The 14,605-nt window shown below is 34.9% G+C and overlaps 1 protein-coding gene across 16 annotated transcripts in view; it reads left to right on the top strand.

Annotated features, from left to right (window-relative positions):
- The window catches only part of PTPRD (protein tyrosine phosphatase receptor type D), a 1,559,142-nt gene that overhangs the window by 1,439,503 nt on the left and 105,034 nt on the right, over nt 1–14,605 (top strand). For 5 of the 16 annotated variants that reach the window (XM_063455118.1, XM_063455127.1, XM_063455119.1 and 2 more), the window contains 5 exons: nt 3,676–3,702; nt 4,841–4,958; nt 10,453–11,040; nt 11,577–11,677; nt 12,891–13,150. In XM_063455118.1, coding sequence (XP_063311188.1) covers nt 3,676–3,702; nt 4,841–4,958; nt 10,453–11,040; nt 11,577–11,677; nt 12,891–13,150 — 1,094 coding nt within the window. The remainder of the gene's footprint in view (nt 1–3,675; nt 3,703–4,840; nt 4,959–10,452; nt 11,041–11,576; nt 11,678–12,890; nt 13,151–14,605) is intronic. The other 11 variants (XM_063455126.1, XM_063455125.1, XM_063455123.1 and 8 more) reach the window with 4 other exon arrangements.

Below are 14,605 nucleotides of genomic sequence, written 5' to 3'. Positions count from 1 at the left end.
GAAAAATATTTTATTTTCCTATGTCCCTCAAATAAAACATATATAGAATAATAATTAAAAAAAGATTTAAGCTAAAATTTAAAACTGTACATGTTTGGTTGCTCTATTCAGCAGTCTTGCTCATTACTGATTGATTTTCTTTTATAATGTACTTATGGTATTATAAGAAAGAATCCATTGTCAACACAATTTTGTAAGTCTTACAATTGTGTAAAACATGGATAGAATGTATGTATGTTGTATTATGTGCAGATACCATATACAAGACATGATTACAATACATGTGCCAATCCATAATGAAATCAAAATTGCAATAACAAAATTTGCATTGTTTAATTAAAGACCAACTCTTCCAGCCTCAAATAGTGTCCTAAAAGTCCAGAAAAATCTAGATTTTTTTTTACAGTTATTTACAAATCCCCATAGTCAGGAATGTTTACTAAAGTGAGAATTGTTTAACATTAAAGGAACACTGTAGGTTCAGGGACACAAACATGTATTCCTGATCCTATAGTGTTAAAACCGTATTGGTGACTATAGTGTCCTTTTAAAAAGTGAATATCAAATTAAAGGTGTAAGTAGCCAGACTGGTAGCATAACCGAGTTAAAACCCAGTTAAGCTATTTTGACCTTAAATTTGAAATTCACTTTAAATTCCTGATAATTCTTACTTTAGTGAATAACTCTGTTTGCATTTTGTTTGAATGAGGACTAGAGCTTTGTTTAAATCTGAGAAAAAGACTTCTGGAATTTAATAAATAAGCCATGTGTCAGTGCATTTTATGTGGTCTGTAAATTAGTACATTGTGTGTTTAGTTACTTCTTTAGATAGCAGAACACCCACCACTATATGTTATTGGCGTAAATGCTAAAGGAGGAATGCTATCTCATACATTATGCATTATCAGATATCCACAGACACACATGCTGCTTAATAATTTAAAGTCTTAGTCTGCACTTTCTTGACCACTGGAACAGATTACAGACAGACCAACCAATCATAGCTACCTTCCTTATCAGAAATATGTAGGTTGATTTCTGGCTTGAATCAAACAACACATTCAAAAGATAAAGGATTCCTCTTAATCTCCTTTCAACTATTCAACGGAAAATCATGAAACATGACAATGTGAAATAATGCAAAAAAAAGCAAAATTAACATGAAAACAAGCATAGTACGTGAGAAACAATATTTGGAGTTTAAGAGTGCAGTTGCTTTTTTTAATTGTACTAATTTAGATTGAGGTCAAATGTGTTTTCTTTCGAAATACACAAAGGAACACAATAGGGTCAGGAACATAAATATGTATGCATTGCCCCCCTTAGTTACCTTAAAAGTTAGTAAAACTCACCTTATTTCCAGCACTGCGTGGGTCCGCTGGCACTGCCCGTGCCCCCCTTGGTGACATCATCAGAATTGCCGATTTTTTTGTCAATCCAATGCTTTCCCTTGGGCAAAGCATTGGATTGGCTAAAATCGGCACAGGGCAATGCATTTTGGCCAATCAGCACCTCCATTCAATCAATGCATCTCTATGAGGAAAATTCAGCATCCCCATGCAGAGTGTGGAGACGCTGAATGGAACTGCTGCATACTGTGCAGCACTGAGCCAGGAAGCACCTCCAGTGGCATCTGAAGAATGGCCACTTGGAGGTGTCCCTAGGGGCAATGTAAATATTGCATTTTCTCTGAAAATGCAGTGTTTGCATGAAAATGCCTGCATATAATGATTATACTCAGCAGAACTTTTACTGAAAGAGGCAAAAATAGAGAGAGTGTCAGACTGCTGAAATAAACTGGGGGATAACCCCTACTGAATAAAGTTTCAAAGAGAAAGAGAATACGAGTGAAACTGGAGAGTGCACTCACAATTGTAATAGTACACCTGCAGATTCCTGGTATCAAGAGCAGCAGTCCCTAAATTAAAATGTAACTTTTAATAATTAATAATAAAAATAATAATGTATCAATAAAGAAAACAATAAATTAAACTAAATAAGGACAGAACTCCCATATGTATGTAGCCAGGTGATAGATTAACTAGGATAGTGTAGAAAAGCTTATCACACTAAAATAGTGGCATAGTAATAGAGCACAAGAGGGAAGGGGTTAATAAGGAAAATCTATACTCCAAAGAGAACCCCAGCGTTCCCTCAACTTCCCCAAATTTGTAAATCTTAGCACTATCGGAATAGTTAGCTGCTGGATACTATGCTACAAAAGTTTATTCTTATCGTAGAAATCACGCCCTGTTCTGAGAGATTCTATCCTGACTAAAATCAAAGCAGTCAATCGTCTCTAGGAGGGTGAGAATATGTAAACTTTTAAATCAAAGATAGGAGCGTCCTCCCTGGCTGTCAAGACCACACTCCCCTCAGTTGATCCCTGAGATCCCTGAGATCAACTGAGGGGAGGGTGGTCTTGACAGCCAGGGAGGATCCCTGAGATCAACTGAAGGGAGGGTGGTCTTGACAACCAAGGAGGACGCTCCTATCTTTGATTTAAAAGTTTACATATTCTCACCCTAGAGACGATTGACCGCTTTGATTTTAGTCAGGATAGAATCTCTCAGAACAGGGCGTGATTTCTACGATAAGAATAAACTTTTGTAGCATAGTATCCAGCAGCTAACTATTCCGATAGTGCTAAGATTTACAAATTTGGGAAGTTGAGGGAACGCTGGGGTTCTCTTTGGAGTATAGATTTTCCTTATTAACCTCTTCCTTCTTGTGCTCTATTACTATGCCACTATTTTAGTGTGATAAGCTTTTCTACACTATCCTAGTTAATCTATCACCTGGGACCTGGCTACATACATATGGGAGTTCTGTCCTTATTTAGTTTAATAATTTTTTTTCTTTATTGATACATTATTATTTTTATTATTAATTATTAAAAGTTACATTTTAATTTAGGGACTGCTGCTCTTGATACCAGGAATCTGCAGGTGTACTATTACAATTGTGAGTGCACTCTCCAGTTTCACTTGTATTCTCTTTCTCTTTGAAACTACTCAGCAGAACTACTACATTAAACTGTAGTTGTTCTGGTGACTATAGTGTCCCTTTAAGCACATAAAATGTAAATGAATAGAAAGCCGCAAATAAAAGCCTGACTATAGTAACTTCCATTACATGGGCTTCAAAGAATACTCCTTGGACTTCATTTACTATTCCATTGTCAAATGTCAAATGCTCAAAATCTTTAAAGATTTATCCAAGAAAATATATTGACTGAAGATTCATATGATTGTACTGGAAACATCAAACAGTAGTGATTATACCAGACCTGTTCTCAGGTTAATCTATGCAACACAGCAGCCAATGTTTGATGTTTAACAGATGGAGAATGTGTAAAGAAAATCAGAAACAACATTTTTTAAAAGAATTTTACAAAAACAAGAATAATATGAGTTATTCATGATAGTTTCCCCTAAAATATATGTATGTGTGGGTTTGTATGTATATATATATACATATACATATAAAAAAGAGAATATATATATATATATATATATATATATATATATATATATATATATATATTCTCTTTTTTAAATTAGAAAATTGAAAATTCTTCACTGGCATGGGAAATTAAGGGGTTAGAGAAAACCCCTAATAGTTGATATGGTCTTTACTTTTATTTCCTTATTTTTTTCCTTCATCCTTAAACAGTGGCAATATGATGATACAGCTGAACATGTGAGTAATGTGTCTGCTGGTTTAAGAGTGTTACGTACAGCCTTGTTTGTGTTTTTCATTTTTGTTTGCGCAGATGCATGCACTAACATGCCACTTTGATTTTATGTTTAATTTTTTTTTTCCATTTAGCATGAAGCTGAGTTTGAAGAAAACAAGATTTTATATATTGCTATGAACCGTCATGTTTGAATGGCTACTACTAATTTTGCTTCAATTGTAATGCAATTTTGATTTAAAAGAAAATGTTATGATTTGGCCTGCATTTATAAACTTACATTTTAGCTATTGGTTATTTTTCATATTAGCAATAGCTAGAATTGTAATAATCAAAAAGTGATTTTTTTTGTCATCCGTGTGATGCATGATTATGCTCATTTCATTAATGTACTGTGTACCACGAAAAAAATTGTTCTGGTTTATCTTGTACATGGTAAAATTAGCCCTCATATCAAATAAACTCTGTTCTACATTTATTTGACCCCCTAAGACATCATAGACAAAATATGTGACAGAGTTAGTTATGATTGATTCATATAATATCCTTGATGTTTTTACTTACAACATGAGACAATGGCCTGAATATTGAGCTTATTAATTGAGTAATATAAATAATGCTGGTTAATGAGTATAATATATATTTATGTAATTAATATTTTGTAGGTCAGTTTATACAGTACAGACATCTTGTGAATATATTGTATAAAAGCCAGCTGTCGGTGTGTTTTGGAATATTCTACGTTTACCATTATCCCATAGTTTAGTTAAAGGGTAATAGAAAAGGACACTTCATAACAATATTGTAAATTTACATAAACATATGCACAGTAAAACTAGAGGAATTAAAATATTGCCACTAACAAAACAGTAAGAAAATGTTCCTGTCAATTGGTTTCCATTGTGATGGTGCCCATATTCTATTAGAGTACATAAATGTAACTCATTTTGTTCATAGAGAACATGTGCAATTTGTCTTGAATGGTGCACACAGTCCAATGAATCAATCATCATACAGGGAATATCATGGTCATATCCATTCTCACTTTTTTGGTTACTTCAGCATGAAAAAAATGGTTTGCAACTAAAAAAAAAAAAGAAAAGTAGAAAAGTAAATTTATCATTCTCCTGTACTTAATTTCAGGAAATGATCATCTCTGGACTGCAGCCTGAAACAGCATACTCCATCACTGTCACCGCTTATACCACAAAAGGAGATGGAGCTCGAAGCAAGCCGAAAGTTGTGTCTACAAGTGGTGCAGGTGATATATTACATTCGTATTTATCCCAGTCACATAGGGTTACCACTCTGACTTCCACATTAAAAAAATAAAAATAAATAAAGTAAACATTATTACTAGTAGTATCAATAATTTTTCAAACAGATGTATCTTTCACAATTTCTCATAATAAAATGGGAGTCTAACTTTCTTATTTATGAGTCAATATCTGTCTGTCTGTGTGTCTATCTGTCTATCCATCTATCTATCTATCTATCTATCTCTCTATCTATCAATCTATCTTTCCAATTGTCAACCTGTCTGTCTGTCTTTCCTACCAACCTCTGTCTGTATCTCTACATCTTGTCTGTATTTCTACCTACCTATCACAATATAACTGTTTTTCTCTATCTGTCCCATCTATCCTAAATATAATTAAACTGTTGTTTTCAGTGATTTAAGGCTGATGAAAGCTTTGAATTTTTGGGGGGAAAGTTATTCCATATTATCTTGAGCTCTGTAGGATAACACTAGTAACTCCATTCCTTTATGGTAAAATGAATTTAAAACGAAAACACTGCCAGTGTATCAGAGGAACATGTGAATACATTACTAGTGGGAAAATGGGAAATGAGCATTCCAGCAATTTGATATTGTGTTACCTGTGCATGAAGTGCAGGAAGCACAAATTGTAGTTAAATCTTTTTGTGTGACAAAGAAGGTAGTACTACTTACTGCCAGGAAATCTCTAAATAAGTCATAGCCCATCCGAGAACATTATTCATCTTTCCATTTGCACTTGGGAGCAAAGGAGGATATGATTAAAGAAAGGAATTTGAGGAATGCACAATAATGTGTACTTCAGCTGCAATAGTTCATAGGTGAGCATAGTTTTTAAATGACTCAATATCATGTCATGCTCTTTCGATAGTCATAGGAAGTTCTTAGGTGTATAGGAAATGTGTACTGACAGATCTCTTCACTCTGGAGTATTCCATTAAAATTTTTTCCCTAGAAAAAAAAATCATGTAAAAAATGCTTCATTTCAGTTTTTCTTATAAATCTGCTTGGCTTTGGGATATACATAAAACCAAAGCTTGTTTCTCATCTACTATTAAATTGATGCAGAGTTTGGTGAGGTGCATTATTACATCTATAATACTCTAATTTACAATCATAAATCATAAACGTTTCCAATCACCAGTTGTTGCTTTATTTCTAGCCCAGAATCAGCACCCCAGGTCCATACCAGCCAAGTACTTATTTTGTCCTAAATCCCTCTGTCCCACTTTTATATCCAAATGTCCTTATTTTCTATGAGCTGCATGTTGTAAGTGTGACTGAGTGTATAACATGCTCCACAGCAATAATTTCCACAGTAATGAGTCTTTAAAATGGATCTGTCAATTTCTGGGATTTTTGCTTCTTTCCGATCCCTGAAAGTGACAGAAATGGTGGCCGTGACGTGCAGGGGAGGTAAGTTGAACTTACCTTATTCTGTCCCTTGCTGCTACCACCATCTTCATGTTGTTGTCCACTTCAGTCCTTGGTGCTTTACCTGTACAGCAAGAAGGTCTATGGAGGAGTCTGCAAGATCCCCATTGTTCAATGACTAAATTCCACAGTTGTTAATTGTGACTGCTGCTATAGGGACAAAAGTTGACAGTGGAGCTCCACATTTTGTCAGCCTCAGATCAATCCTAAGACAAAGTGCTTGTGTATATCTATATATATATATATATATATATATATATATATATATATATATATATACATATATATATATATATATATATATCAGGGAGATAGTTCAGTGTTCAGAGCACCATCTCCTTTAGTACACAAGTCTATTACCTAAATAGTCAGTCACTAGCTAAATTCTTCTTGGTTAACTAACCTAATCACCTCTGTTGATATTGATATGCCTGGAGAGGGAGATGGGATGGCAGAAAAAGCATGGGTATTGCTAGATGGCAAAAAAGACTGGTAGCTGCGGACCAAGTTTACATTTTGTGGCCCCCCTGCATATATTGACTTAAGGCCCTTCTAAAATCAGACCTATACCATGCACCAAGTCCAACTGTAAACCTTAATATTTGCTATAAATCACAATATGACACATAATCTTTGCCTGAATTCAGAGTATTTCATTAACCCATATTTATAAACTCCACACATGCTGTATTAACCCATCACCCTACTCTATTAACATTCTGCACTCACAACAATGTCTATACTGTGTTAAAGGAACACTATAGTGTTAGGAATACGACTATATAGGAACCCTGTGCCCCACATCCTCGTGCTCCGCTTAATTGTGAAAGGGTTAAAAAAAACATTTTTCACTTACCTGATTCTAGCGCCCATGTCCCTCGGAGTTGGGTCGGGATCCTCTTCCGCCAAGATCAGCAGATGGGAGAAAGTAATCTTGGGCAGTGAAGAACATGTCCTAGCAAATCACCCAATTAAAGATTCCTAGATCTAACCCTAAACTTGACATGAAATAAAAAAAAATATATATATATATATATATATATAATGCTGAAATGTGAAGTTTGGGGAAAAATAATGACATCTGGAAAGTTTTATATTGCACATTGTGACAAAGTATGTCCTGGAAATGCTAATAGCTAATTAACCCTTTAAACTACCACAAGGTCATTAAGGACAAACTCAATAATGTCTTAGTTTATAGAATAACATTAGAATTAAGGATTCTATAGATATTAAAGCATATGATTCCTCTTGTGCTATGTGCCTTGTGGCTACAGGCCATTCCCCTGTGTTTAATAGGGCCCTTCCAACCATACATGCGCTTTATTGCACACCAGGCTCCAAATATCAAGGATACACACTTTACTTTGCCGCCAGGTAGACAAGGTTATTTCTTTTTAATAAGCCAAACTCTGTTCTGATTCAGTTCTTTTGGAGAACTCGCTGTATTTCTTATTTCCTTCAGAGGCACCACCAATCAAGGCTAAAAAAAAAACTAGTCATCAATGTGAGGGCAGCCTCCAGAATAAAAACAATTTATGACATATATAATTTAGTGACAGCTTCTAGCAATCTTTTCAATGGAAAGCTGAAGGAGCTATTATTCCATTTTTTGTGGATTCTTCACTTTGCTTATGCTTCATTGGTTTTAATAATGGTTGGTACAGAAAGCAAAAATATGGTTCGGGATTATTTTCTCTGAATCTGAAACATCTTTTTATGCAGTTTGGCTGTCTATCTTTTAGAATAAACAATATATAAATGCATTTAATGACTCCATCTAATGCTAAATTGAAATGCTAATTATTTGACCTTCCTTATAAATGAATGTTTAAATGTTCTGTTAGAATGTCAGATTAATCTTTTTTTTTCTTTAATAATAATAATAATAATAATAATAATAATAATAATAATAATAATAATAAAATAGTATTTAACAAGAAAAGGTATTTAAGCTTTCACCAGTTTTCAAGTATGTCCTGGAGTATAAAAACATAATGATACTTTATCAGCTGTGATGAAAGATTAATTCTTTCTAGTAATTGAACCTGTAACTCTGACATACTGCAGCACTTTTTTTTAATGTTTTATGTGTTTGCTCATATAATATAAAAAAATATTTTAAACAATCTGGTGAGCTTGATAATGTCAAATAATAGCAGAAACAGAGAGTGGACTGCTCTTTAACATTTAAAGAAGGACCACCACTTCTGAAGAGAAGGGCCACCACTTCTGAAGAAGGTGAATAGTGCTACCATGTTCTGGAATTATTGTGCTTGTACATGATAAGGGTCACAAATATGTTGTCTTTGGAGACTTGGAATTGAAATTTATGTAAACAAGCACAGAAAAAAACTGACTTCTAGTTCACTTATAAAATGTATAATTGAGCCCAAAGGTACAGTTTCTGTTTAAATGAATCCATCAGGGGCATTTTTACACAGATATTGTGTAAATATTACTAAATCCACAATAATATAGTTTACTATGTTGCACCGAACATGCCTTTACCAAGGTAATTCCATTTTATTCTTGTATATTTCAGAGTCAGAATTAGGCATGGCGATTTAATGTTTAAACCCTTTACACCATGGGTTTGCCCTATCTAACCCGGTTATACACCCAAACACATACTCCCTTGGGCCATGCAGTTTTGATGGTTTGGGAAACGCTTCATTTAAATCATTGTGGATGTATACTTCATTGATGTTTAAGGCTCACTGGTCACATTTCAGAACTCAGTACACATGTACTAAGGAGGTGAATTAACCTTGTCTGCTTTTCAATTAGGCTAGGGGTTATGGAAGTCTGTTAATCCTGCTATGTCTACCATTGCACGTAACAGACCACAAAAGGTAATTAAAGGTTCTTGGACACACCACATAGTACCTGCAAAGCAATATTTACTGCTACAAATAGCTACTTATTTAAGGAGTTTTAAAACAGATTAAGACTAATAGAAACATAGAATGTGATGGTAGATGATAACCATGTTGCCCATCTAGTCTGCCCAATTTTTTCTAAATAATCTCATTAGTCCCTGGCCTTATCTTATAGCTAGGATAACCTTATGCCTAGCCTATGCATGCTTAACTTCTTCACTGAGTTAACCTCTACCACTTCATGGGAAGGCTATTGCATGCATCCACTACCCACTCAGTAAAGTAATACTTCCTGATATTATTTTTAAACCTTTGCCCCTCTAATTTCAGACTATGTCCTCTTGTTGTGGTAGTTTTTCTAATTTTAAATAGAGTCTTCTCCTTTAATGTGTCGATTCCCATTATGTATTAAAATGTTTCTATCATATCCCACCCATCTCGTCTAATAAGATTCAATACCTTGTTTTTTTTAATTAATCTGATTGAGGGTAAATTAAACAGAAAAACAAATACTCAATATCAATAGATTATTCATTGACTGCAGACTTTTCCCTATTAGAAGTGGTGTCTACATGATCTAACACAGGGCTTTACTAGAGAGTCGCCATTCATCATTTTAATAGACCTGCCCTTATGCAAGTGTGGTCTCTGCCTATCCTTTTTTCTTAATTATTATAATGTATCGATTTTGCAAGCAAATCTAAAATATCATGTTTGCGAGGCCCTTGACTTTGATTTCCTGGTGATCTTGTGGATATAGTGGGAGGTGTCTATATTTTTTTATTTTATTTTTTGCCTTGGGCATTGTTTTTCATTAAAAAATACTTCATCACATATACTGAAGGATAGTTGAGGTGGTGGAGTTGATTAGCCTTTGAGTCAGCTGTGATCAACAAGTACAAGTATTGTCAATGCAGGTAGCTTGAAATATATGTTTTTTACAATCATAGTAAGCAATTTAAAACAAGTGGACATTTAACATATAATTGTTGGGGCCTGAAAAATGTTATGAAATGTGTTTTGGTTGAATGTCCTAAAAGCTTCACCTATGGAAGTTTCATAGATTCTCACCTGGGCTTTCTGTTGTTGCAACCTTGACGTTAAAGTTTGAGCAATAGATTTCAAGTATCCATGTAATAATGCGTTCTATTCTGCTTCAGTTCCAGGTAAACCACGACTTGTTGTTAGCCACACTCAAATGAACACTGCTCTTATTCAATGGTATTCTCCAGTAGAGACATTTGGCCCTATCTTGGGTTATCATTTGAAGTATGGTCGCAAAGACTTGGACATGCTTACAACTCGAGAGTTTACAGAAAAGGAGGAGTTCTTTACAGCTACTGAAATCCACAAAGGAGCCTCCTATGTGTTTAAACTATCAGCCAGAAACAAAGTGGGATATGGGGAAGAGAATGTGCAAGAAATTAATATTCCTGAAGATGTACCAAGTGGATACCCTCAAAACCTGCAATGTGAAAGCACCTCCTCAATGTCAGCACACATCATTTGGCAGCATCCCAGCTTAGCAGAAAGAAATGGATTAATCACAAAATATATTCTGCTCTACAGAGATATTAATCTTCCATACCATCCAGTTGAAGTACCCATTGCTTCTGCGGACACAACTGTGACTATTAGTAGTTTAAAGCCTGATACCATTTATGATGTTAAAATTCGTGCATATACAAGCAAAGGTCCTGGCCCTTTTAGTCCAAGTGTCCAATTCAGGACACTTCCAGTAGATCAAGGTAGGATTTGTCTACTTAAGGCTTTCTCCTTACTATCTTTGGATAAGAGTGTTTTGGAAGCGGTTGCTATTCCTGGTGATACTACTCATATTATTAGGGCCTGCAAATCTAGAAGGTAAAGTATGTCAACCATAATATGTTTTGGATATGTTAGAATTCAGTTGATCTTTGCGTGGCCCTCTTCTGCTTGTTATTAACAGGTAAGGACAAAATTACCTTAATTAGCTGGGTTGACAGTATGTGAAGTGGACACATTCATAATGCCATTTTTTCTCACCCACCTGCCTGAGCAGTTTTTATGAGTAGTATAAATATTTGATTTTTTTTTTTCAAGAGATTAGTCAAGATTAAGTTTATGTAAACCAGGAATGTTCAAATATGGACATCCAGTTAATGAACTACACCTAACACAATCCTATGCCAGGTCATGTTTTGCTTGGCAAAGGTTTGCAGCAGTTGTAGTTAACAGCTGACAATCCATATCTGATGTCTCTGGTTTAAGGAATAGTTTAAAAACATTTTGCTTACTCTTCCAGCAGTGTTTGCAAAAAATTTCCGTGTGAAAGCTGTGATGAAAACGTCAGTGTTGCTGTCATGGGAAATACCTGAGAATTACAACTCTGCCTTGCCCTTTAAAGTAAGTTCTCTTCCATGTAGGTACTACATTGTATTCCGTTACCAGGGCTTAATATTTCAAGCCCTGCACCAAAAGCTAGTCTTTTAAATGTACTAGCCACTGCAAGCTTGGAGGGTTCATGTTACACTAACAAGGGGTAAATTTCTACTCATCAGGGCTACATTTTCAATCACCAATGGAATTGGAATTCATGGAATTTTTGAAAAACAAAATCTAATCAAAAGTTTTTCTTTTTTAATGAAAGGGATTCTATAGTGTTATGGATAAAAAGCTGAATTTCTAACACTATAGTGCCCTCTCGTTGCCCCCTCCCTCACACCTCCCCCCCCTGGCCCTCCACAATAAAAACTTTAGTCACTTGCATGATTTCAGCATCCCTTGGTGCTGGGTCGGCAATCCGCCTCCTCTGACGTCATCCGACGGGGAGCTAATGCGTTTTAAACGCTGCAAGCACATTTTTCCCTCCTCATAGCAAAGCATTGTCTCAAAGCTTTCCTATGGGAATTTCATTGACACTGGATGCCCTAATGCAGAGTGTGAGGAGGTCCAACATCATTTAGGTTACTGTTAGGATCCAGGAAGTGTTTCCAGTGACTGTCTGATTGACAGTCCCTAGAGGCACTTTTACATGGTAATCATTGCAGTTTCTCAAAAAAATATTTACATTACTTAGTGGGACAGGGACACTGCTTCAATGAGCTGGAATGGTATGGGTAGCTATAGTGACCCTTTAAATGAGAATTGTTAAATAAATTATAGGGATACATTGCTGTTAAAGAACTATTTTATTAGAGAGGTGTAATGTATTAACTTTCTGGAAGCTATATCCACATCTTGAAAACTTTAAGACAACCAGTATTTCACCCAGTTTATTTTTACAAGGTATCAGGATTCACTAAACTTTGTGTTTTGCAAGGCAAATTCAGGGAAAATTATCAGGACACATCAGGACCATTCAATGGTTTCATTCAGACATTCTGACTAAATAACTATAAAAAAAATTATCTGAATGCATTCCATTTCATAACCTTCAGATATTACTGATTTCCAATACATCCATTGGGTGTGGGATGTAGTAGACAAGCAGTTGCTGTTTTCTAATGACCACCCAATGGGTGAGAAGAAAGTTAGGACTTTTGTACAGGTTAACCTATAAACAACATGATCTGAACCACTGTACACATTCTAATTTAAATGTGTTTCATTTTATAAGATTTTATATGATGATGGTAAAAAGGCTGTTGAAGTTGAGGGTGAGGCAACAGAGAAGCGGATTTTACATCTCAAGCCTGAAACATCGTACTCTTTTGTCCTTACTAATCGAGGAAATAGCGCAGGTGGTCTACAGCACAGAGTGACTGCACAAACAGCTCCTGACGTCCTGCAAACCAAGCCAGTTTTTATTGGAAAAACAAATTCTGATGGCATGATAACTGTGGAACTGCCTGAAGTCCCTGCAAATGAAAAAATAAAGTAAGTCTCATTGTGCATTTTCCTTTTCACTGTTCTCTTCTAGTTGAAAAAACAATTATGGTAAAATTGTGACAATGCTTGTAAGGGAGAACAGATATAGACAGATATAGAGTGGAGGACAAAAATATTGCTTTGTAACTGGGGTGTTCTGCTAAACTCATGTGATAATTGCCAAAAGGATCTGTTTTTTGGGGGGCAAAAATAGAAAATGGGTATGATAGGTAACGAAAAAGAAAAAAATAGATTATAGATAGATTATAGAGACTACACAATGATGTCTCACTCCATGTTCTTTTTATTTTTTTCCCAATGAGTATGGGCATGAAAAGTGTCAGGGGTACCATGAGGACAATCTCTGCCCCTCTGCAGAGACTCAGATCATTTTTAAATAGACACACTAGAACTATGCAACATTTGATTCCTCGCATAACTTGGTTGTTCTGAATGAAATTCACTGTCATCAGCTAAGGAGAAATCTAGATTTATTAAACCTTAATTATTTTAATGAGGTTAAAATTGGTTAGTGTGACTTCCATCCTTAACTGTACAATATGACGTTAACAAAGGCTAAATGCCAGGAACAGGCTCATTTAAATTAGTACCAACTGAACTGTGTGTGCAATATGATCAATGTGAGACAAAAGTATAACTTGTACATATTTTTGTACAATTTTAAAAATGTGTAAATAGCTTTAACTAGCAAAGTCACTGCTTCACATCATACTGAATAACCATTCAGACTATGGAAGGAGTGACTGCAGGAGTGCTCGGCCTGTGTTTTAAATGGTCTTGCCTATCTGCAGATACATCCAATTTACAGGTTTATTTACTTAAGTGAGAATTCAAAGTGTGTTCAAAGTGAATTAAAAATTTAAGTCCAGATTAACCAAAATGCAAGCATAGGTAACTTGGATTTTTTTTTTTTTTCGTTGAACTATTTTGATATTCAATTTTGAATTCGTTTTGAATTCACTTTTTCTATAGTTTATTTTCAAAAAAGAAGCAGTACAGTTCAAATTCTAAATGTACAACACAATTCATAAAATGGCACTTACAAATGTTATATTGAACAAAAGAATACCATTTTAGTCCAACAAAAATACACAAAATTATGGTTTGCCTTGTCAATCAAAGCGATGGTGTAACCTGCTGAGCTGGGTTTACTGTAGATCATTAGATGAGCAATTCTTCTCATTTTCTTGTGACATCCTGAGTCAATAGCTCTAAAAGTTTGTAGGTTTGTGTGGTCAATAGTGCATTATGTATTAAATTCTCATTTCAGTGAATAAAATTTGTGCTGTGATTTTTGTCAATTTTCTTTATCTAAATGTCAAGATGCAGGAGCCATTTGCATGTTGTACTATTCAGTTTGTCGATCAGAATTATTAAACACTGTCTCCCTTTTTCTTCAATACATGGTTTTAACGTAGGATGTCTTTACAGTATTTCTCCAAA

This window comes from Pelobates fuscus, chromosome 5 (assembly GCF_036172605.1).
Source record: "Pelobates fuscus isolate aPelFus1 chromosome 5, aPelFus1.pri, whole genome shotgun sequence".
NCBI lineage: Eukaryota > Metazoa > Chordata > Amphibia > Anura > Pelobatidae > Pelobates > Pelobates fuscus.
The sequence above is the reverse complement of the archived record's forward strand: the minus strand, read 5'-3'. Positions and strand labels throughout refer to the sequence as shown.